Raw genomic sequence first — 23,428 nt, 5'->3', positions numbered from 1 at the left:
TGGTTGAATTGCATTAGCTCGCCTCCCTATCTTCACCCATATACCTACTCTTGCTCTGCTCTACAGCATGAAAACAATCCACTTAAAACAAGTTGCTCTGTCTGCTCTTCCATCCATCGATCCATCGGTCTTGCGCGCTCATTATACTATCTAACAAAATGCTGACAAGTCGTCCCCTCATGCGTCAATAAGGTTCTCTTCCGTCTGCTGCTGGCCGCGGGCCTCTGTGTCTGCTCGGGCCTTGCCCTTGGCCTTAGACTCCTTGGCAGCTCGCTGGTAGAACTCGTTGAGGACCTTGGCGGGGATACGGTTGAGGAGCTCCTTGGGGTAAATACGGAGCAGGCTCCATGCAAGGTCGAGGGACTCGTAAATGGATCGAGACTCGTACTGACCTTGACTAATGAACTGGCGCTCGAACTTCTCCAGGAACTCGAGAGACAGCTTGTCCTCGGCAGACAAAGCCTCCTCACCAACGACAGCCTTCATGGCTGCAGCATCACGACCAATAGCATACTTAGCATAAAGCTGGTTGGAAACATCACCGTGATCCTTTCGGGTCATGCCCTCACCAATGGCAGACTTCATCAGACGAGACAGCGAAGGCAGCACGTTGATAGGTGGGTAGATACCACGGTTGTCGAGAGCTCGGTCGATAAAGACCTGTCCCTCGGTAATGTAGCCTGTCAAATCGGGAATAGGGTGGGTGATATCATCGTTAGGCATGGTCAGAATGGGAATCTGAGTGATGGAACCATTGCGACCCGCGACACGACCGGCTCGTTCGTAGATGGTAGACAAATCAGTGTACATGTAACCGGGGTAACCACGTCGACCCGGTACTTCTTCTCGAGCGGCTGAAACTTCTCGAAGGGCATCACAGTAGGCGGAAAGATCGGTAAGAATGACCAAAACGTGCTTCTCGAGCTGGTAGGCGTAGTATTCGGCGGTAGTAAGGGCAAGACGAGGAGTAATAATACGCTCGATACTGGAAAGACGTTAGTATATGAAAGTAGACAGCGTCTTGAATTGTTACGCACGTAGGATCGTTGGCGAGGTTAAGGAAGAGAGTAACACGCTCCAGACTGCCGTTCTCCTCGAAGTCGCGGGTAAAGAAACGAGCGGTTTCCAAGTTGACACCCATGGCACCGAAAACAATGGAGAAGTTCTCCTCGTGGCCGTCGTGAACACCCTTGTTGGTGATGCCCTGCTTCTGGACGAGACCAGCCTGTCGGCAAATCTGGGCGGCAATTTCGTTGTGAGGCAGACCAGAGGCAGAGAAAATGGGAATCTTCTGTCCTCGGGCAATAGAGTTCATGGTATCAATGGCAGAGATACCGGTCGAAATCATCTCCTCGGGGTATTCCTAGAACCTCTGTCAGACTATATCGTGAAGTCGTTTGGCGGTCGTCTTACACGAGAGTAAGGGTTGATGGGAGAACCGTTGATGTCGAGGTAATCCTCAGCCAACACCTTGGGACCCTTATCAATAGCGCGACCAGATCCATCAAAGATACGACCAAGCATGTCCTCGGACACACCAATCTTCAAGCTCTGGCCGGTGAACTGGACTTTGGTCTGTGGTTGTCTTAGCTTCAAGTCCGCCTTTATAACTCGCGATACCGCCTACCTTCTTGACATCAATACCGGAAGTACCCTCGAAGACCTATATAAAATCGTCAACCTCCGTATCATATCGCATCGTATTCATCGAAAGTACCTGAACGACAGCTCGGTCACCTATTTATTCATGTCAGCATATTCCGCGTCATTACTTTCGGCGACTTAGCAGCTGCACTAACCTCGAGCTTCCAGGACCTGACCCGAGCGCTCAGTTCCATCGGGAAGAGTGAGCGTCACGATCTCATTGTATCGCGGGAATTTAACCTGTTGTTGTCAGTTCAAACTGGCCGAACCGAGTCGAGTTTGGGTGAATGAAGACGTACGTTGTCGAGGATGACGAGGGGACCGTTGACGCCGCCGACGGTGTTGTATCGAATCCTGGGGATGACCGAGTACGAGGATGACTCGCGAGGGTCCGCCATGTTGGGCGAAATATCGGTAAAATAGGCGGGAGGAAGTGAGGCGTAATGGGCGAAGGAGGACACGATACAGGAGCCGATCGCGAAGCTTGGATGAAGTTGGGAGAAGGCCCAAGAGGTTGGAGGAGGTTGAGCTTGCTTCACCAGAGTGGGGACTCTATGCTCTAGTCTAGCTGCGCCAGCCCAAAGGCGACGCACGGCCGATAAACTCACCTCCACATACAACAGCACCGGTGACATCACATGACATACGAGCATCATTTGACCTTGAACTGATTACCTACGTCCATAAGGACAGCGGATGAGTATTCTGCATACTTAGATATTTATGATCAATTTTACAAGTTCATATTGTATATATATGTCGACCTCGCACGCTCAGTCCTAATTACATAGCTAGCAAGCTCCCTAGTTTCCCTGGGTTTTCGCCTTCAGAGCTTCCCTAGCTGCGTTTTCTATAGCTCGGGTTCGAGCTCCAATAACCGCCTTGCCAACTGTGCTTCCATTCTCCTTGCCCAATTCCTTTGTGATCCATGCTCCGATATCAGACATGGCATCCAGGCTGATGCCTGTATCCATACCCAGAGTCTCCATAAAGTAAACCATGTTCTCCGTAGAGACGTTGCCAGTCGCACCAGGGCTATAAGGGCAGCCACCCAGGCCACCAACACTGCTATCAAATGTTCGAATACCGTTCTCAAGAGCAACGGCAGTGTTTACTAGAGCTTGTCCATAAGTGTCATGGAAGTGCATAGCGATATCCTCAGTTCGGATTCCGGCCGCAGACATGCATTGTAGGAGGTTTCCCGTTCGAGGAGCCGTACCCATGCCAGTAGTGTCACCGAGAGAGATCTCATCAGCTCCCGCCTCCAGCAGATCTGTAGCAATCTCCGCTACCTTGTGGGGATCGACATCGAAGCCCTCAAAAGGGCATCCCAAAACCACGGAGATGTAGGCTCGTACCCGGAGACCTAGGCCCTTGGAATCTTGGATCACCTGCCTGAAACGCTCCAGTGATGTCTTGATATCGCAATTGAGATTCTTCTGAGTGAAGCTCTCGGTAGCTGCAGCAAATACTGCCACTTCAACGTTTGGCTTGGTGGTTGCTGGCTCCAGTTGCGTTGCAAACTTGCCAGGATTGGCACCGAGAATATCCGCAGCAGACTGGAGGCCCTTGGTGTTCGGGGCAAGGAAAGAGTATGAGATCGGCCCAGGAGAGGAAACCTTTCCATCGAGGATATGCTGGAGGATTTCGCTAGAATTGCTCATCTGCAGGGCAATGGTCGTTAGTGCCTGTGACATCAATGCTGCTGGAGGTAAACTTACTTGAGGAACCCATTTCGGAGAGACAAAGGAACCAGCCTCAATGGTCGAAACGCCTGTTCGAGCTAGCCGCTCGATAAGCTCGATCTTTGTCTCAAGAGGAATTGTCTTCTTCTCATTTTGCAGTCCATCTCGAGGTCCAACTTCCACGAGCTTAACACGATTGTCATACGTGGTGCCGCTACTGGCTGTCGCAAAGCCTCTATGCCAGCGGATTTGCTGTGAGCGTCGGCATGCTCTGCACACACTAGATCGCAAGAGACTCATGATTCTATGTTTCGATTTTTTGGATGCAACAGTCGAAGTGCTCAGTCGGGGGAGGGTTCAAAGGATAAAATGCCGTGTTTGCTGGAGGTCTAAGTACTGGATGCCAATTCGCGTACTATCGGCCCCAACCCCAACGTGGGCCGAGCTTCGGGGCTCGGTACATACAGTCAACTTACAGTACCGGTACAATTGCAGAAGCGGCTTTCTAAACCCGTTCTTAATTCCCCGCAATCTTTGAGCTTAATGCACATCCAATAGCAAACAGACAATGCGATTCAAGTTGTGAGAGGTATCTTTGCGGTATTACAACTACAATACTAGCAACTACAGTACAGCACTGCCTCACGCAATGCCACCGACTCAGACAGTTAGGTTATGAAGACGCCGGCCCATGTACAAATCTTGGTCTTTTGGCATTAAAACTCGTTTTGGCTTAACCTTTGCGAAAATAAGAAAATACACCTCTCTATCAGCAGCATGCTAAAACTGGTCCAAAGACGGCAATCCAGTCATCGCATCCATAGCCGCTTAGTACTCGGCCTCCAACTCCTCGTCGCCCATGGAGTCGGTAGCAACCTCCTCGTAATCGCGCTCCAAGGCCGCGAGATCCTCACGAGCCTCAGAGAACTCACCCTCCTCCATACCCTCACCAACGTACCAGTGGACGAAGGCACGCTTGCTGTGCATAAGATCGAACTTGAGGGAGAGGGAAGACCAAGCCTCGGCAATGGCAGTGGTGTTGGAAAGCATGCAGCTGTTATGTATTAGAGATAATCTCGACATTTACAAGGCAGAGATGGACTTACACAGCGCGGCTGACCTTGGCGAGGTCACCGTTGGGCACGTTCTCGGGAGCCTGGTAGCAAATACCAAGCTTGAAACCAGTAGGGCACCAGTCAACGAACTGGATGGTTCGCTTGGTTTTAAGGGTGGCAACGGCGGCGTGGGCGTCGTTGGGGACGACGTCACCACGGTACAACAAGCAAGTGGCCATGTACTTGCCGTGGCGGGGGTCACACTTGACCATCTGGTTGTTAGGCTCGAAGCAAGACATGGTCATCTCCTGGACCGAGTTGGCCTCGTGGGCGGCCTTGGCGGCCGAGATAACGGGAGAGTAAGCGACGAGAGGGAAGTGGATTCGGGGGTAAGGAACCAGGTTGGTCTGGAACTCGTTCAAGTCGACGTTGAGGGAACCGTCGAATCGGAGAGAAGCAGTGATGGAAGAGACAACTATATATCGTTAGCCAACTAACCCAAATATTGTCAGTACCGAATGAAACCTACCCTGAGCAATAAGGCGGTTCAGGTTCTCGTAGTTGGGGCGCTCAAGACCGAGGTTTCGGCGGCAGATATCGTAGATGGCCTCGTTGTCGACCATGAAGGAGCAGTCGGAGTGCTCGAGAGTGGTGTGGGTGGTAAGGATAGAGTTGTAGGGCTCGACGACTGAGGTAGCGGTCTGAGGAGCGGGATAAACACAGAACTCGAGCTTGCTCTTCTTGCCGTAGTCGACGGACAGGCGCTCCATGAGGAGAGCACCGAAACCAGATCCAGTACCACCACCGAAAGAGTGGAAAACCAGGAAACCCTGAAGACCAGCACAGTTGTCGGCGACGCGGCGAATCTTGTCGAGGACACCATCGATGAGCTCCTTGCCGACGGTGTAGTGACCACGAGCATAGTTGTTGGAAGCATCCTCCTTGCCGGTGATCATCATCTCAGGGTGGAAGAGGTTGCGGTAAGCACCGGTGCGGACCTCGTCGACGACATTGGGCTCCAAATCACAGTAGATGGCGCGGGGAACATGCTTTCCTTGACCTGCAGAAGATGTGTTAGGAAAGGGGTGGCTTGGGAACAAAGACTATATCCGTACCAGTCTCTGAGAAGAATGTGCTAAATCCTTGATCAGGATCCTGCTTCTTGCGCTCCTCGGTGAGGTAACCATCGGGCTAGAGGTGGTTAGTATATGAGCGACGTGATATTTGTTGACAAATCGAGGGGTCGTTGTATACCTGGATACCGTGCTCGAGGCAGTAAAGCTATGGAGATTGTTAGTAAACAAGCCAATAAACAAAAGACTTAGGAAACTCACCTCCCAGCAGGAGTTGGCGATCTGGCAACCAGCCTGGCCGACTATGAGAGCTCTGTTAGCAAAACAGCGATTCGGGTTGGAAAAGGACATGCGGTGAAAGGCCAGGCAGAGAAAGGGAGCAATAGCTTACCGTTGATGCTAATGACCTCACGCATATTTGCAGATGTTTGTGATTACGGTTTATGGAGATGGGAGGAAGTATGCAAGAGCAAAGAAGAGGGACCACGAGAAAAGGACGACAAAAAAGAACAGGCCAGGCAAGGCTTTTACAACGACTTGACTTGGCTGAGGAGGAGGAAAGGAAAGCAAAGTAAAGCGGAGCGAGAGGGCGAATGTTTAGTTTGGTGATAAGTTAGCGGTGGTGGGGGAAATTTGGCAGACAGGGGAGGCTTTGCTGGGCAGGGATTGGATTGGACTGGACTGGCTGTGGATTTGTTGATTTCGATTTCGAGGCGTGCCTGGACTGTAAAGGGGCAAGCGCGTTCTGCAACGCCCTGCTGGCGCTCTTCGCTGCCGACGCCTGTTGGCCGGCTGCCAGGGCCCAGGGGTCGCCAAAAGGACCCTCTGGAGCTTTGCTGGCCCGCGAGCGCCTTCCAATTGGGCTGCATACCACCTACCGCTCCGTTGTTTCCATGTCCTCCGTTGTTCTTGCGCTTCACCGCTCGAGAGAAAAATTGATAACGTCTTAACAATTCTATGGAAGGTTATTCTGTCCAGCATTACGGATACGGAGCCGGAGCAGTAATTACCAATACCATGTGCTGTTCGAATCCGACGAACCGGTCAGAGCATCCCGTCCAAAGCCGACCGAGATATTGGTGTCTCTCTTTAGACGACGATCCATGGGTCCATATTTGACGACGTCTCATCTCTCCTCCTCAGGCTTTCATTTCGCCTCTGTTATGAGCCGCAAGCCCCAGTGGAAGTTAATTCGGTAGGTCTCCTAACCGCCTTCCTTGGATAAAGTTCAGGAATACGTCAGGAGGAAGAAAGAGCACATCTCAATGATAATCATTCTTGGTTAAGAGACATTGAATGATTTCTCTTCTTCTCCTTCGGAAATATCAGCAATGACCTGACCCCTGCTCTGGGTTCCAATCGTTTGTTTATATCCCTGCTGCTATATATACGTACCTGGGTCCATAGCTTCCATTCCCCATTGCAGTTCACCTCCTGGTTTGTTCCAGACATCAAAGCTCTGGGCTCTTGTGCTCAAAAGCAAGTTGTGTTCGAGCTAAGTCGAACTTGCGAACCTCGCAGCGTGTCTCGTCATCATCTTGGAGCTCGGTCGACGATCTTCATTGTGACTCGTGAAAAGTCGACTCCCGAAAGCCCTTGAGGCCCAAGCTTCACCGGCTCATCGTCCGCACGGTCGCAAAATTATAGATTGACAGCCAGGACCAAGTTCAGGTCTTCAGGCGCCTCCCGTTCCCTGCAACCTTTAGTGGTTCGACCTCGTATTCTTGAATAAGTGTTTGACTGCATAGATTTATGCATAACGTTGTTAAACTCGGAGTTGTGTCGTGAAAGTGTTCCGTAAGTCAATTGTTATCTAGGTAGTCTAATAAGTCAAAGACAATCAAATCTGATCGACATTTCGTATGTCTTTAAAACACTGCCTGACATAAATCTAAACTGACATGTCTTTCAGGGTGATGGCTTCTGCTACTAAGGGGTACATTCACAAGAATTGAGTCCATCATCAACAAGAGAACTTGAACTCGCTTGTCAAGTGCCAGCAGAATATCAGAGGAGGAGTTGACCGTCAAAACATTGGAGATAAAATATTCAGATGGATATTTTATGGAGGTATAGCTCGATCTTAGGCTATTATCTTCGTCATCCTATAGAAAGCTTCAAAGATAGCTTTTCTGCTGCTTAGCAAAATGCTGAATTTCGCAGACAAAATATGGGTTTCTTAAGCTCTCCAATCACACAAAAATCCACAGGTTTAAGATAAGACCTTATGGATGTTTGTTTTCCTCGTTGCGTATCATACCCCATCATGGAAACGAGAGGTGTTGTTGGTAGCGGGGCAGTCCGATAGGTTAGTATTCAGCACACGTGACGTTTCCAACAACATACCTCTTACATCTCATAGATCAGGAGGTCTAAAGGACAATTGGATCTGCTTGGCCAATCGCCACCATGTTCTTTCTATCGAGCTATCCAGTCGCCTACTTTTTAATCCTAGGGGCGGTATTCACTTCCGTCCTTGGCAATGTTGAAAAGACAATCTTTACGGCACCCGCACTACTACCCATTCCTCAACAGAAGCCCTCACTAGCAGACCTCAGGCTGCCTGTCCTTACACCAGACAACTCGGAAATCAGAACAAATCTCAGTCGTGTATTTCCGTCAAAAGCAAAGGACTATGCCTCTGGTGCAGCGACGTGGGTGCTTCTGGATAACCTAAACCCAGACCAGCGATATGAGTTCCGGGTCTGCTGGGCAGCCATTGTAAGTCTCCAACGAAAATCAATCTAACCTAGAGATATGCTAAATGTACGTGCTATAGCAACCTACAGGATTTGTCCTAGACATATTTGAGCTGGATACCGTATGGGAAACTCCAGAGCTGATTCAGTCATTGGCAGGCTATGCCTTCTCGCGCCAAGGTGATGGGACTGAACTGAACGAGGAGTCGCCTCAGCTAGGGGAGAAGGAGCGCAAAGCTTCGCTTCTTCTCCTACAGATTAAAGCGTCTGCTGACTACTTCACCGACGACAAGTCTCTCATGAAGAACCCCCCGCCTGTGCTCGTGGATCTCATTCTTGACCCTTATCTGCTCAACGTCATCCCTCGCTCTTTGGTTCCAACCGCGGGTTATATTGCTATTATCGCTGTAGCGTCCTGGTTCGTGTCCAGATCCATAGCTTCCAAGCTGAAAGCAGTTGCCATCACAGCCGATGACGCAGATAAGAAAGAAAACTAGAAGGGCGATCGGTGTCCTCAATAGCTATAGTCCCGTCTACAGAAAAGGGGGCTGGTAAAATGCATTCTACTCTCTACGTTAATCATATTGCTCGTAACTCTTCTGCCCATCACGTCATTCCCATCGGCCCTCTGCAGGCTTCGATGTCTATACTCAATTCGATGTATCCTTGACGACAAACACTTCCATATCGAACATCCAGTCGTTGAATGCGTACAAATAGTGAAAGAAATGGCTCCAAACGGCCGGTTTGACGAGTTCTCGCGATCTCAAATCAAAGAAATGACCTGATTCTCTTCACTACTGGGCTACAATATTTGGGCTGTAGGTTTTCCATACGGCGTCGGCGTAGTCCCTCAGTAAGGCCCTCCGTATTGTTGTTGAGGGTGGTTACCATGGGGGACAGGAGGCGCACCACTGTTGTAGTGTTGCTCGTTCCCTTGACCCCTGGTGTAGGAGGGGTTATATCCTCCCGGAGGTCCTCCAGGTGGCGGAGGAGGATAGTGGTCAGACGAGCCGCCGAATTGACCTCCGTGGGCCTGAGTATCGGGGTAGCCCTGGCCGGACGGTTGGTGTTGCGATTGTTGCCCAGGAGGAGGGGGGAAGTATTGTTGTCCATGCTGCCCCTGTTGACCTTGCTGAGGAGGGCCTCCTGAAGGTGGAGGAGGAAAGGAGTTTGTATGCGAAAGGTGCGGGCTGGCTCCGAATGAGTTGCCACCGTACTGCTGGTGCGAGCTTGACTGCTGTTGAGGACCTCCATAGGGAGAGCTTGGCTGTTGCTGATGCGAGCCGTACTGCTGGTTTGCGCCAGAATGTTGTTGGCCACCATACTGCTGACCACCCGATTGCTGTTGGTGCGCATTATAGGATTGGTGCGAGCCTTGCTGCTGGTGCGAGCCAAATGACTGACTCTGCCCTGATTGGTGCTGAGAACCATGCTGCGAGTGCTGGCTTGGCGAGGGCGTGCTGTAAGAATGCGATCCAGCAGCAGGTGGTGCTGATGGAGCCGAAGGAGCGGAGCCTGGTGGGTTGTAAGTGGGAGCTTGTCCAGAGTATGTTCCCCCGCCCTGCTGCTGCTGCTGTCCAGAGCTGTAGCCAAAGTTGGAGTTTTGTCCCTATCGCATTATTAGTCTTGCGCATGACACTCCACTCAGTCTTTGTAAACCTACACTATTGCCATGCTTTCCTCCGAACATGCTTGCTACACCACCCATGAGCTGGCCAGCGAGACCTCCCTGCCCTTGCCCCTGATGCTGCTGCCCTTGGTGTTGCTGCTGAGACTGCTGGTGGTGTTGGGACTGTGAGTTCTGGTTGGAACTTTCATGGTAGTTCTGAGGAGCGGGGGGCTTCTCTTGGGAAGCCGTGTTCATGAAGCTCTGAGCCAACTGCCCAACGAGTTTCCCTGCGCCCGAAGGCTTGTTCCCTCCATTTCCACCGTTGCCAGCACCCTGACTACCACCACCACCGAGGAATTGGCTCGCGAGGCCGCCGAGGTTACCCAACGGGCTGGAACCGTGGCCGCCACTTCCACTGCCTCCACCACTTCCGCCGCCGCTGCTGTTGTTACCACCATGTTTTCCACCGAGGAATTGACTTGCGAGACCACCAAGGTTGCCCAATGGGCTGGAGCTGTTGCCTCCGCTGCCACCGCCGCTACCACCATGACCAGAGTTCTTTCCACTAAGCAAAGCGTTCATAGCCATGCTCTGTCCGAACATATTAGTAAATCGCAACAAGACAAAGCTGGTAACATTGACTTACTCCAAGACCTCTGTCTCCAGAAGGGCCATCTACACCGCGTGTCCCATCTGGCATGATTGGTTCCATGGTGCCATCTGCATGGCGCACAGTCTGCGAACCATCGGGATGCGTGATAAGTTCCGACCGCTTGGGAGCGCCGTAGGGGTGTTCACCAGGAGGGGCGGGAGTGTTGCCCGTCTTGGCGGGCTCAGTAGGAACATCCCACTGCGAAACACCAGTCGACAGCTGAACATAGTAATATTTCTTGCTTGTGCCATCCCACTGAGCAATCCAACCCGCGGGCAGCGGAGGAGGAGCAAACGTGGGACCTTCGGCCTGGGGAGAGGCAGGACCCGTCATGGTCGATGTCGATGTAGAAAGTATTGTATGTATAAGGCGGTCGAGGCGGGGAGATGTCGCGAGAGGTGGGGTTAGAGAGGAAAGAGGTTAAAAGAATTGTCGCGTAGTAGGGACGAAGGAATTGTCGTAGACGGAAAGTCCGTCACTGAGCGAAAAACGCTGCAGTCATGAAGAGTGTGAAATAGGAACAAGACAAAACGAAGTGAGGTTTGGACGAATGTCGCCTCTGGGTGGTCGAGGTTAATATGGAAAGGCTTGGCTTGGGCTTAGCTTAGGCTGGTCGGCTCGACTGAACTGGGCTGAACTGGACCGGATAGGAAGCACTGGACTAAGCCTGGAAAGAGGAGGGGCTCCAAGTGTCTCTTTCGCTTTCGCCGCCTGGGAGGGTTAATGGGAGATGGGGAAGACCATCAGCAAGGCAATAGGTAGCCCACTTTGGATTATGCTTGATAGTGGGCGGTCAAATCAGGCCTCTTGAGTGAGTTATAAGGACCTGCCAAGCGAGTACAGCATACCTAGATAAGGCATCAGGGTAAAGTCAAACAAAGCAAGACACAAAACCGTACTTATGCGACTATGTTCTACTTTGATGCTATTCGTGGTCCATGTCTTGTTCACATTCTACCTTTGTTACGTTCACCAATCAATGTACACTTGGGCTTCATCTCCCCAGTACTGTACTGTACAACACACAGCCCCACCATAAACTGAAGCTTGCCAGGCTGGATTGGGTTCTAGACGCAAGTTTCCATGTTTTTCGTACGTACCGTGCCTATACTGTCAGAGTCGCCACCCATAGTCTTTTAGGCGCGCGACAATTTATCTGACCAATCATGGCTTAACCTTCGTAAAGCAAAGCACACTGTGTCTTATCCGGATGGTCACCACAGCCCCTCTTACAACACCAACATCACACAACGCACCAGAAGCGGTCTCCAGTCTCCAGCCTCCACGATTATGACCAGAAAGTTGACGCGTCGCAGGCGGCCTCTTTCTATCCAGACAAGGACCATGTGTACTGATCCCCCAGAGGGACGTGTTTCTTATACTAACTCATTAGACTGACTCTACTCTCCATGGGGTAAGAGAAAGTCCACACCAACTCGGTGATCATGACTCTCGTTACTCTCCACTATCTATGGGGTAACAAATACAATGTACAAGATCTCAACAAAGACAATTTTACTACGTCTTGGTATGACGCATGACTGGTCTTCTCTAGATCTACAATCATTCCACATCACAGTTTAATGTTCAGTCACAGTCACATTTATCGTCAAGTCGAAACAAGTGTTTTGAAGAATTTATTGTCCGACTCCTATCTGTATTTGTACAAGATGACCAAAACTCCGAAGTCCATCTGCCCTTCCAGAAATGAAGCAAATGTGCTGTTGTAGCCTACCATGCTCTATAGGTTCTCATGTGCTCATGACATCCTGGGCTTTGTCCCAGGTCGCGTATAGTCTAAGAAGTCTTAGGCTCGGCGGAATCGCATGGCGAGCTTGCGGCCGAAACCAAAGGCCATGGCGGAAGCCTTCTCGCCGGAGCAGGTAGTGCCAGCGGCCATGGACTGGACGACAGACCATGTACCAGAAGCGCAGCGCTGGTACTTGGAGCCACCGATGCAGTTCCATTGACCCTCCTCAGTGCAAGCAGAACCAGCAGCTTCCTCAGAACCAGAGCCACCAGCACCGGCACCAGCATCGGGGGCAGCGGGAGCGGTGGGAGCAGCAGGAGCAGGCTCAGGGGTAACAACGCTGGTAGGAGCGGGCTGGGTGTCGGCGGGCTTGGTCATAGTCAGGAGAGTGCTGGAACCGGCACCGTCGTTGGCAGGAGCAGAGGGAGCTTCAGGAGCGGCAGTAGCTTTAGAGGGCTGGGAGACAGTGACGAAGACACCTCCGGGACTAGAAGTTTGTGAGTTAGGGGTTTTTCCAATAACAGAAGAGGGTGAGGGTACATACGCATCAGGGGCATCACCAGCAGGCTGGGTAGGAGCAGGAGCAGCAGGAGTGCTGGGGGCAGCACCGGCGCCGTCGTTTCCGGGGTTGTAAGAGCCGTCATTGCCGCCGGCGGGAGAGCTGGGAGCAGCACCGTTGTTACCACCATCAGCGGGAGCACTGGGAGCAGCGCCATTGTTGCCGCCGTCGGCAGGAGTGCTAGGAGCAGCATCGCCGGAGCCGGAGCCGGCACCGCCGCCAGATCCAGCCTTGGCGCAAGAACCCTTGGGGCCAGCAGTCTTCTGGGACTCGTTGCTGACATCAGGACCGGGGTTGGGGAACTCAAGATCGGAAGCCTCCTCAGTGGTGCAGCCGTTACCGACATTGGCAACGAACATCTCGGGGCGGTTGCTCATAGCAGAAGCACGCTTGGAGCCACCCTTGATGGTGACGGCAGCACAGTTCATGTACATCTCACGGTTACCGATCTGGTTGAACCAGGTCCAGGCAAAGATGGCGTCGCCAGAGGGAGCGTCGGAAGGAACCTTGAAGTCGAAAGAAGAAGTTCCAGCAGCGGGACAGTTACCGACGTAGGAGTGGATGACCTGCCAGGTCTCACCCTTGTCGTAGGACAGAGAAGCCTGGCAAGAGCCACCACCGTGGTTGGCACCACCAGTAATCTCCATCTTCTGGGAGCTGCCAGCGGCCCAGTCGGCTACGGAAGCGCCTTGCTCAGTACCGAAGAGAGAGTGGTATCCCTTACAAGGGAAGTTGCCGCCGCTGGCCTCGAGAGGGGCGGTCATGCTGTAGTCGACATCGCTGCCGGCGTGAGGGTTCTGCTTGGACTTGAAGGGAGCAGGTGAGATCATCTCCATGTGTGCCTGGGCCAGACCAGCCAGACCGAGGCAGATAGCGACAGAGTTGAAATGCATTTTGTTGGTGTGATGGGTATCTCGAAGGGTTTGTTGTTGAGTGTTTCTCAAGTGTTGCTTGTAAAAGCTTGGGTCTTGGTGAAGGAGTGAATCCGACTTGGTAGAAGGATCGAAGCTGTTTTATGTGCGAGCTTGGCGCGATTTCGACTTGTTCGGGCTGGTTGATGTTCAAGTGAACAGATAATGAATGGTGAACCAAATGTGTGCAGGTTCTTTTGCTGTGGTTATTGTTCTGGCGAACAATAGATCAAAAAGGATTGTGGGTGAAGGAACAAAAAACGTTTGCAAGGACTGAGATGCGAACGACGAAGAGTCAAGGTGAACAGAGGTGAATGTTATAGGCGAAGAAAACAAAGGTGACTGTGATTCGTTGATAGTTGACGGTGCAGTGCAGTGCAGTGCAAGTGGCGGACACAGATGGTGAAGCGGTCTTGTTTTCTCGAACAGGTTGACGGCGTCGGACGGAAGGCTATTGGTAACACAAAAGCCGGTATTGTGCGTTGTCCAGTCGGTGGAAGTTGATGTTCAGTAAAAGAATCGATGCTAGTCTCCGTTACAAACGGGGATAGATCTATGTCAAAGAGTTGAAGATGAAGATTTTGTTGTTGTGAGGGAATGTATCCAGCCCGTCAAGGGAAAGTGAAGAATAGAATTGAAGAAAGAGAAAAAAAGACAAAAATGTCACAAAAAGGGATCGTCTGAATATGGAATTCTTGAGCGTTGCTGAAGAAGAAGAAGAAGAGGACCCAGAGGTACGGGGGAGGAGCTCTTATGTAGTACGATCCATCCTATGTCTAGTCGGGATGTTTCAGTCGTTTCGTTTCGGCTGCCTCTGAGCCAAGACATGGAATTACCGGACGGATCCATGAAAATAGTAGACCACGATTACAGTACTAGTCATTGTCTCCTGAATGGAAGCGCGGCAAAGGAGTAGCGAATTAGTCGCTCTCGTTAACCAAGGGAGAGACCGAGGAGGGAGGAGATGCTCTCCACCATGATGAGCCGAGCACAGACAAGACGACAAGTGCATAAAGCAGGCGACTACCACCCCTGTACCTTTACCATGATCGACATTATTCCCTTAACCCTTGCTTGACTCGTCTGTGGCTGCTGGTTCCTGCTCCTGTTCCTGGACAAGGTCCAGCGACTGGCGGTCGAAGCGTCTCGACTGTGGGCGTCTATGTCGCATGTGCGCGGGGGCTTCCCCTAACTTGGCAGCTGGGCGGCTAACAACGAGTAAACGTTGCGACTCGCCTGCAATGCAATCCATTCATAGGTACTGTGCAGTAGGTATGCAATAATGTGCATTTCTGAAACTGAACATCACTTTTATCCTTGCCTTGTTCTTTTCTTATTCTTTTTTTCTGAGTGAGCGGTAACAAAGAAACAAGGCATGTATCCCATACCATTGGTTCTTTGTTCTTGTCCATTGTCTTGGTAGGTATCGTTGTAGAAAAGAAAAAAGTGGTTCCTCCTAAACTGGTAGAGGCGCCGAGCCAAGAATTGGAAACCCGATCTTCCCAAGTTTCTCCACTCAATTTCTACAGGGTTAACAGTGGAGAGAGAGGCAGAGTCAGAGGCGCAGAGTCGGCACGGACATGTATTCTTTATGCCATGTTGTGTCCGTCGTATTGACGAAAGTGGAAGCTGGCCGCAGGGTGTCAGAAGAATTGACCGTCACAAGCATAAGAGATAAAATAGTTAAGTCATCAAATGCCAGTTTAGACTAGCACTTAGGCTGCTTTATTATAGTAACCTAAGCCTTGTAGGACAATTCTTCTGTTACCCACCTGGCTGGCGATACCTGATACACGATTTAATTAATTCAGTCAAGTCTAGGAGGTAGTTTAGTCTACTAGTTCGATCTTTTCTTTTTCCCCATGGGATTGTACTAATTTCCATCTTCTGGCCTGGTGTCTGGCTTCTAGACCAATATCTCGTAATACCTCAGTTGTAAACACATCATCTTGCATTGCATCTGTCTGACTGTTTAGGTACTGTACTGTAGATGTATGTAGATCTCTGCAATGCCGTGTTTGTGTTTGTCTGCCATGCGCCGGGCTACATGATGTGATACCTCAGCCGGCCCGTCATGTCGCCTCTCCCTCGTTATGCCGTGGAAGGATTTGTTTATTGATATTCATCTTCCCTGTCCCCTACTTCTCCGTCTTATTTGTTTCGATCTTCAGCTTCGAATCCTCCTTTCCGTGGCTTACGACCACCCACATCCCACATCCCTTCTCGCTTCAGATAGAATGAATGTCATCCTTTCGATAGACAGACAAATCCATTGTCACGGGTCCAGGTTGTCGAATGGCAGGGATTGGTTCCCATTTGCTGGGAGAAGAGGTCCAAGTTCCGCCCTTTCGTCTAGGAAGGAAAGACAAGACAAAAGACAAGGTGCAGGGATCTAAAGATGAAGCAGGGCTCTGTGACGGGTCTAGTCGATCTAAGCCAATCACACTTCCAAGTCTTCAAAAGCCACCCGCGGCCTAAAAATGCATTGATTGGACTTGTACCTGAGTGAAACACGCCATCTGCAATGGCTTCAGGGGAGCAGAAGCAGTGACAGAAGAGATTCCTTCCACCTGAAGTGAGGGGACTAAGGAATACTCGACTGAAGCAACCAAGGAACAAACAACATCATGCAATTGACTGCCAGATTATCAATCGATAATTTACTTGATAACGACTTTCCTATTATGGATGAGGGATTCAATTTCAAAACCACAACACTTCACTTTTAACATGTGAATTACAGGTCTTAAATGACTTGTACGTAAAGTCGAGTAACAGAAATACCCCTTTCATTTGTTCAATGTGATTCAAGGTACTGTATTTGCCAGTCTAGACCTCGAGATTTTGTGTCAACCTGATGAGTGACAGTAACAGTGACACAATACACGTGAGTCATGGTCCAAGTGCCGCTTCAACACCCACCAGCTCGTGATTGCTTCTATCCAAGATATCATGTGATATGCGCATCATTGAGTAAGAAACGAAATAATAGAAAAGAAACAAGCATTATAGCGCCAGAGAAGACATCACACTATAAACGGAACGTAAATAGCCAACCATAACCAAAAATGAGAACGGCAGTTGTCATGATGCAAGAGTCAACCACTTCAGTTCCTAAGAATCTACCCTGCACTATTGAATTGCGAAACGCCGTTGTGGGAAATGTACTGCATGCCTAACCAACCGGAATTTACACCAACAAAAAGATCATCATATCACATGGATAACCACGTTCGCCTATAATTGATATGCGCCGTCCACATGCAAAAGTGTAGATCTTTTGGTCATGGTACTGAACTCGGAAATCCGAATTTCTATCCGTAGATCCTGGATCCATGCCATCATTACCCAGCGATTCGACTCTTTTTTCCCTTCTCTTTCCTTTTCTCACAAGGTTCATCCGATTCGTCCATCCCTCCCTGTCAGGGTCCAGTCTTGGTCGGTGATCGTCTGCTAGTGGCATCCACAGTTGCAAGCCCCCTTGACGGGTTGAACGTTGAACGCCTCAACCGTCTGGGGTCTTTTGACTTGCAGAGGTTATGACTTCGTCGAGAGACCACGAGGAATAGATTCGACAGGAATAAAGTCATCGGCACTATTACAGCGGACTCAACAGCTAACTGAATCCACATATTAGTATCAGGTCACTACATCGTCGATCATCCGGTGTCATCTCCAGGTTCGCTTTTCCCTACGAGTGTCAACTAGTCATTATTATTAGTACATTGTGGTTTGACGTCCAAGACTCTGACTCGGTTAAGTAGAGAATCTTTTCAAACTCGCACCGGCGTTACCCGGAAATACATCCGTCTTCATCCTACCTTACTCTATGTACCAGTCTACTTTACCCTGCCTTGTCCCTTACCCCTGCTTCAAAGTCCCCTCCTGTGTTTGAGATGTCGCCAGGATTGCGAATGGCGTGAGGGTCCTCCACTCCCCTCGTCCTCATCCTCTCATCCAGCCGCGCGTGTATGCATGTGAGAACTGTAAATTCAAGATGCTGTAAATAGCCGAGGTACTGTCCTGTAAGTACTGTACGTATTGCCATAGTGCAAGTACTGTCACTGTGGTTTGTGTCGTGTCCTGGCAGCACGTACAACCAAATCTGCAACTTCTCTTACTTGACTCGCTCTCCCACGTCGACAGTCACACTTATCTGGCAGCATCAAAACTCACATATGTCAACACAGAGATGATCTGCTCTCGCCTGGCTATTCGGCAGAAGTTAAGTGTCGCACATTGTTCTCCAAATGCAGCTTGCACGCCTTGGACAAACATCAACATTGCACTGGTCTCGTGTTACTAACAAGCTATGCATCATTCGTAATATCTTATCAACGGTTGGGTTATGCTAAGTTGGACGAATATCTTCATAACGTTTACTTCATTTCCTCGTGTCGCTGGACTTGAACGCTCTTGTCCTTCCAGCAACTCAACCCGCCACTCCTCTCATCGATAAATCAGCCTCCCACTACCGACACTCCTGTTTGTGACCAAGACCGAGTTCAACCTTCGGCACTCAACTCCCAACTCACAATCTGAGTTCCGAATCCACACGTAACCGGCCCAGAAGCCTGGTATCCGTGTCACCACCCCAAATCAGTCATGTCGCTCCCCTAGTCGGTCCTACTTTCACATCCGAAAGGTTTGTCTGCTTAAAGAAGCCTCGAGAATAGATTCGAGTACTCCTCTGGTTGTCTGTCATCGGTCATAGTGTGACCAAGCAGAATCCCTTCGACGTTTCATCGGCGTGATAGCAGATAGACAATATCAATATCACCCCATCCCTCCCACTACTGGCATCCTCTGTAGAGCTGCACCAGTCGCGACCCAAAGACTCGTCTGGCAACCCAAGTGTCCAGACCAAGCCTCGGGCCTCCTCTCATCTAAGCTGTATTTTGTGCGATGCTGTTGAAATGTCCCATATTGAAACTCAATTGCAATGATTCGTACGCTTCGCTATCATCTTGATAAAGCTCAGACCCTGAGATAAGTATAACAATATATCTCGGCGAGGCCACTGCCCGAAAAGGCCCTACTGAACATTTTGCTTCATTGTATGCAAAGGCAAGGGGGGAGCCAATGCAAGGCGCCTATTTGGTCTCTTCTGATGCCTCAGAAGGTCGGGCTGGGTGCGCGGCAGGCACTGCAGGATTTGCCTGAGGTGTTTGGTGTGCCCCCTGATTTGCGTAACCCTGATTGTAATTGTTCCCGCCCCTGTGCTGACTGCCACTCCTGTGCTGCCCATATTGGTGGCCTTGCTGAGGGCTTGTGCCAAAATGCTGAGGACCAGGGCTACCATATCCACCTCTCACTGCACTGGCGTTAGCCACCTGTTAATTCTCTGCGTGTTGACAGATATCAGGACGACTTACTTGGTCCGCCTTGCTGGCCTGGGTTAAAGACCGGCTGGTTGTACTGCACACTGGGGCTCATTCCATACATGGGCTGTCCTTGTTGCGACCCTTGATGCGCCATCATTGGCGCCGCCGGACGACCAGGGCTAGGATATCCATTAACAGGCACTGGTTGAGGTCCTGATGGGGGCATGAACTGCGGATGGCCACCAGCATACATCATTTGCGGATTAGGAACCATCCCTTGAGGCCCAGGCATGAACTGCTGGGGCATCATCATAGGACCGCCCATTTGGCCCTGCTGAGGGGCCATATACTGGTGGTTGTTGGAAAAGTTACGGTACTGGTTCATTTGAGGCGTGCCGGGTCCCATGAAAGCAGCTTGGTTGTATGGAACCTGGGGTGAGTTGTATGCCACAGGCACGTTGCCAAGACGAGGCGAAGCAAATGACTGAGCTGAGTTTGAGTGCATCATCCTATGATCGTCATTGGCATACGGTGCATGGGGCACATGGTTGTGCTGAGGAGTGTGCATCTGCATGGGAGGCATATGAGGCGATCCCCTAGGTGCGCCCTGCTGGAGATGGAATGGCAACTGATGCTGGTGAGGGATCTGAGGAACAACGTGCTGCGGGTTAGGAGTAGCCAACGCAGGTCCACCGAATGGCTGGCGCTCAAAGTACTCCTTGTAAGTCAGGTGCATTGTAGACTCGGGCTTCTCGTTGTCTTGGAGCTGTCGCCAAGTTGGCAAGGTGTCATAAGAGGGACGCAGGCCAGCGTTGTCATCCCAGTTTCGACCTTGAGGAGGTGTCAAGGTTTGAATATGGGACAGGATATAACACTTCTTAACATCAATGGCCTTGGTCTTGCGACGGATAAGTTGACCGTCAGAGGCATTGTTGTTCGCTGTGGCATCGACATGGTTTGCCGCGGATCGAGGACTCGAGGCTGTACTGGTATGGCTGTTGGGGTTGAAAGCAGCTGCGAATGGGCTGGGTCTGAATTCGTGACTGTTGGGGTTCAACTTTGCACCCATATGGCCTGGGTTGCCGCTGAGGCGTCGGTTATAGCCAGTTTCGACGCCGCTGGCTGGTCCTGTTGGTGGGGCGCGCATCTCCTGACCAGAAGCGTGAGGCTGGTGAGGTACTGGAGATTGAGAGAACTTTTGTTGCTCAACATTTCGGAGTCGCGAGGCCAAGTTACCGGTCTGTTGTGGGGGAGGCATGTGTGGCCCGCCACGGTTGTTGCGGTATTGCTGTCCATGGTAGGGTTGCTGGGTGTATTGCTGACGAGCATTGGGATGGCGAGGTTGGTTTCCAGTTGAAGTTGTAGGTTGAGCGCCAGCCGGAGCACGGGCAGCTCGCGTGTCGTTATGAGCAGATGCGCCAGTAGTCGCAGGCGTGCCTTGGCTAGGAGTTTTGGCCTGGGAGTCCTTCGCGGATGGTGCTACCTTATCTTTTACTACAGCAGTGGCCTTGGCCTTGGCGACTTCTTCAGCATTCTTGATGGCCTTGGCTTGTATCTCCTGTTGCTTCAGAGGGTCCTTGGCGATAATGGAAACCAAATCTGTAGGAACAGGCGTTGAAAGCTTGAAAGAGTCGGCAAACTTCTTCAGCTCCGTCAGTTTGACTTCCTTGTCCTGCTTGGCTTTATTACTTCGAGCCTTCTCGGTAATTTGTCGCTGTTGGTTAGCAAATGTCTTGAATTCCTTCAGAACATCACGTTCAACCGTAGAAGTGGCGTTGGGTGTAGCAGCGTCTTGACTCGAGGAACCAGCGTTAGCTTTGGATGCATCGGTTGGCTTCGTCTCGGCCGCCTTGCTGTTGGTAGCCTGTGTGGCAGGCTTAGAATCGTTGGTAGGCGCCTCCGTGACTTTAACTTCCACCGAAGCTTTGGCGTCAGTCTTGGGAGCCGACCCATTCTTGTTCGCCTCAGAAGCTTGAGGTTTTGATTCTTCAGGTGCGGGCGTGCTCTGCTTCTTTGGTGGCGCTTTAATCTGAGAGGAAATAATGGCGGGATCGATAGGGGCTCCCTTGACAGTGGATTGAGCCATGGGTGCACGCTTAGCTGGCGGAGTGTATTTGTTCTCCCGCCCAGCTGACAGGGGCGGGAAATCCTGGCGTCGAACACCACTGTATCTGTTGAGACGGCTTTGTTAGCACGATCGAATCGATATGACAGTAGAAACACATACTTATCCTCTTCATCGCCTCCATCATCCCCACCAACGTAGTCCATGATACGCTCCTCGGCCACATGAGCAGTAGTAGGTGCGCTGCGTTCGATCTCGCGCGCCTTCCTCTCTGCGGCAGCTACCCGCTCTCTGTATTCAGGATGGTTCTTGTCAATGGCGGTGGTATAGAAGTGATCGTCGTAGTTCGAAGTCACACCAAAGAGTCGCTCGTTGGCGGCGAACTGGTCCCAGGCGCCACTGCCGGCGGACTTTTCAAGGCTACCATTGAAAGTGTCATTCGCATCGGGAACCCAGGGCTGTAGGACTCGCTCATTTCCGAATCGATTTTTGGAAATGGCCGAATCGGTGCGAAAAGAAGTTCGGTTTCCTGTATTAACACCAAAGTCAGAAAGGCGATACCGCCTGAAAAACGGTCCGACGAACCATTCTGTTTGCCTCCAGAGCCTCCACCGGCTATGCCATCCTTCTTCGGACCGGGCATGTTGCAAGCGCTCCAGTCGTTATGTAAATTATTAAAAGAGCGTCAAGGGTTATGCAGTCTGGTTACCATCCGGGTAACCAAAATGGATCGTAGAGTGATGGTGCGGGACGAGCGTAGTTGTCTCGTTCGTGTTCGCGAGCGTACCGGAGGCAAGTCCTCAAATCTTAGCAGGAAGGGTTAGCTTTCCTAGCACTTTCCAAGTTGCTGAAGCCAAGCGACAAATATGTGGAAAATAGCTGAGGAAGGTATCAAAGGCCACGTCCTATACCATGACGTGACTACAGTGGGCTACCCGAGAGCCGTGGGGTTTAAGGTAGTCGATAAGGGGATGCGATATGCATTTGATGCGGGCCAAGAAGATAGGTTGTCAAGACCAGGGCAAGACGGACTTACCTTCTGACGGCAACAGAGATTCCTATTGTGATAGATAGACCAATGTTGCGGGAATGCAACAATTGCGCTATGCGGTATGAAGACCAAAGCTAAAGTAAGTTGCTAATTGCTAACTCAAAGCTGTGGGAGTTAGCGACTGCCCAGATCCACAGGTAGAGACGTCTTCAAGCGTTTGAAAAGTAAATTCGATAGGGATTGTGCTCGAAAGGAAGAAATAGCAGAGGTAGCCAAGCCGGACTTGTGTGAGGAGAAGCAAACAGGCGGCTCGAAACGAAAAAGCTGTCTAGGAAAACGGGCGAGGAAAGTTGCAGAAGAGAGGGGCTCGAGTGGTTTACCTCGCGTGGGTCAGAAACCGAAGAAAAGGTCCAGATATGGTGATCTAGAATATGTCGTCCAGCTCGCGTGCTGTTACAATTGCCTTGCAATGGGCAATAAGAGCATGGAGCGGAGGCGGGTAGGGAGGGTTTGAGTCGTGGGTGAAAGGGAGAGTCCAGACAACGGGGGAGACGAAGATTCGGCAGCAGACGTTGGTGGTTGAGGCTTGGGGACTTTGACCTTTGTTTTCACAGCTAACGTAAGGTACCTTGCCCTCTGTAAGGTGACAGCACAGTAAGGTAAGGTCAGGCAGAGTTAGTGGACGACAGGGGCCAGATCGAGGCCAAAGTCCCTTGTAGTAGTTGGTGTACTAGTGGTTATCCTGGACTTCAGTTCCAATGCTAAGGAACGGCCGCGGAAGGGTTCCTTTCTTGCCGAGAATAGTGAGCGGAGCCCGGGGAAAAGATTATATCCTATCTTGATATTATGCGAATTTCTTTCTGCTTTGGTGAGCGCTGCACGGTAAGTTGTGATAAGTATCGTGTGTATGAAAGTCGAGAACCTGGCTCAGAATATATTGTGGGCCCTTTTGGTATAATACCTGCGTGGGCAATTATGCTGCTTGATGTCTGATTATATGATGGGCAATCTATCCGACACTTGATGTGTGTTGGTGAGATCATGAATGTGCACTAAATCACAGTATTTTGCAAACACTCAATGTCCTGTAGGTAGGATGAAATAGCAAGGCAACCTAATCTCACGTTGCAGATATTTGATGTAGGTATGCGATTCTAAGTTGGGCGTTGCCGGGACACACAGTGGAGGTGCTGGTATAGGTAGTTTCGGCACAAAGAGCACAGTGTGCATAACTCGTCCCCATCTTCTACTCAAACCCTGCAGATCTGCAGGGTTTGCCAATGCCGCATCTAATCAGCATCAGCCTCAGCAAGCGAAGCCTCATTCTGTGGTTGGAGTTGATGCGGACCAGTTTGTATTTTCGTGATGGCGCAGCGTTGGTGGTACAGTCTGTGTGCCCATGAATACG

General features: G+C 50.8%; 6 protein-coding genes across 6 annotated transcripts; 1 reads left to right on the top strand and 5 right to left on the bottom strand.

The window, feature by feature from the left end:
- Positions 1-177: 177 nt before the first annotated feature.
- B0J16DRAFT_249365 (P-loop containing nucleoside triphosphate hydrolase protein) lies at positions 178-3,629 on the bottom strand (the record flags this gene model as incomplete). The annotated part of the gene is made up of 9 exons (XM_046123089.1): positions 178-985; positions 1,038-1,363; positions 1,414-1,575; positions 1,628-1,663; positions 1,718-1,737; positions 1,800-1,884; positions 1,944-2,177; positions 2,535-3,308; positions 3,366-3,629. 9 exons carry the CDS (start codon positions 3,627-3,629, stop codon positions 178-180), a joined length of 2,709 nt encoding a protein of 902 aa, XP_045988422.1.
- Positions 3,630-3,911: 282 nt separating this feature from the next.
- B0J16DRAFT_359415 (tubulin alpha chain) lies at positions 3,912-6,014 on the bottom strand. Its single transcript, XM_046129652.1, has 7 exons — positions 5,849-6,014; positions 5,719-5,759; positions 5,639-5,665; positions 5,500-5,575; positions 4,914-5,444; positions 4,436-4,859; positions 3,912-4,383 (listed from the first exon to the last, which is right to left on the bottom strand). The coding sequence occupies exons 1-7, from the start codon at positions 5,871-5,873 to the stop codon at positions 4,158-4,160; spliced, it is 1,350 nt and encodes a 449-aa protein (XP_045988421.1). The 5' UTR covers positions 5,874-6,014; the 3' UTR covers positions 3,912-4,157.
- A 1,565-nt stretch (positions 6,015-7,579) lies between these two features.
- B0J16DRAFT_6191 (uncharacterized protein) lies at positions 7,580-8,851 on the top strand. The gene is made up of 3 exons (XM_046134181.1): positions 7,580-7,765; positions 7,820-8,178; positions 8,237-8,851. The coding sequence occupies exons 2-3, from the start codon at positions 7,867-7,869 to the stop codon at positions 8,651-8,653; spliced, it is 729 nt and encodes a 242-aa protein (XP_045988420.1). The 5' UTR covers positions 7,580-7,765; positions 7,820-7,866; the 3' UTR covers positions 8,654-8,851.
- Positions 8,852-9,009: 158 nt separating this feature from the next.
- B0J16DRAFT_313126 (uncharacterized protein) lies at positions 9,010-10,753 on the bottom strand (the record flags this gene model as incomplete). Its single annotated transcript, XM_046125106.1, has 3 exons — positions 9,010-9,768; positions 9,823-10,359; positions 10,415-10,753. 3 exons carry the CDS (start codon positions 10,751-10,753, stop codon positions 9,010-9,012), a joined length of 1,635 nt encoding a protein of 544 aa, XP_045988419.1.
- A 1,269-nt stretch (positions 10,754-12,022) lies between these two features.
- On the bottom strand, positions 12,023-13,962 carry B0J16DRAFT_6170 (uncharacterized protein). The gene is made up of 2 exons (XM_046134176.1): positions 12,715-13,962; positions 12,023-12,657 (listed from the first exon to the last, which is right to left on the bottom strand). The coding sequence occupies exons 1-2, from the start codon at positions 13,620-13,622 to the stop codon at positions 12,228-12,230; spliced, it is 1,338 nt and encodes a 445-aa protein (XP_045988418.1). The 5' UTR covers positions 13,623-13,962; the 3' UTR covers positions 12,023-12,227.
- Positions 13,963-18,391: 4,429 nt separating this feature from the next.
- On the bottom strand, positions 18,392-21,810 carry B0J16DRAFT_6147 (uncharacterized protein). Its single transcript, XM_046134163.1, has 4 exons — positions 21,615-21,810; positions 21,192-21,558; positions 19,016-21,135; positions 18,392-18,954 (listed from the first exon to the last, which is right to left on the bottom strand). The coding sequence occupies exons 1-4, from the start codon at positions 21,670-21,672 to the stop codon at positions 18,734-18,736; spliced, it is 2,766 nt and encodes a 921-aa protein (XP_045988417.1). The 5' UTR covers positions 21,673-21,810; the 3' UTR covers positions 18,392-18,733.
- Positions 21,811-23,428: the final 1,618 nt, after the last annotated feature.

Source organism: Fusarium flagelliforme, assembly GCF_020744385.1.
Source record: "Fusarium flagelliforme strain FIESC 12 MPI-CAGE-AA-0113 chromosome Unknown B0J16scaffold_1, whole genome shotgun sequence".
Taxonomy (NCBI): Eukaryota; Fungi; Ascomycota; class Sordariomycetes; order Hypocreales; family Nectriaceae; genus Fusarium; species Fusarium flagelliforme.
The sequence above is the reverse complement of the archived record's forward strand: the minus strand, read 5'-3'. Positions and strand labels throughout refer to the sequence as shown.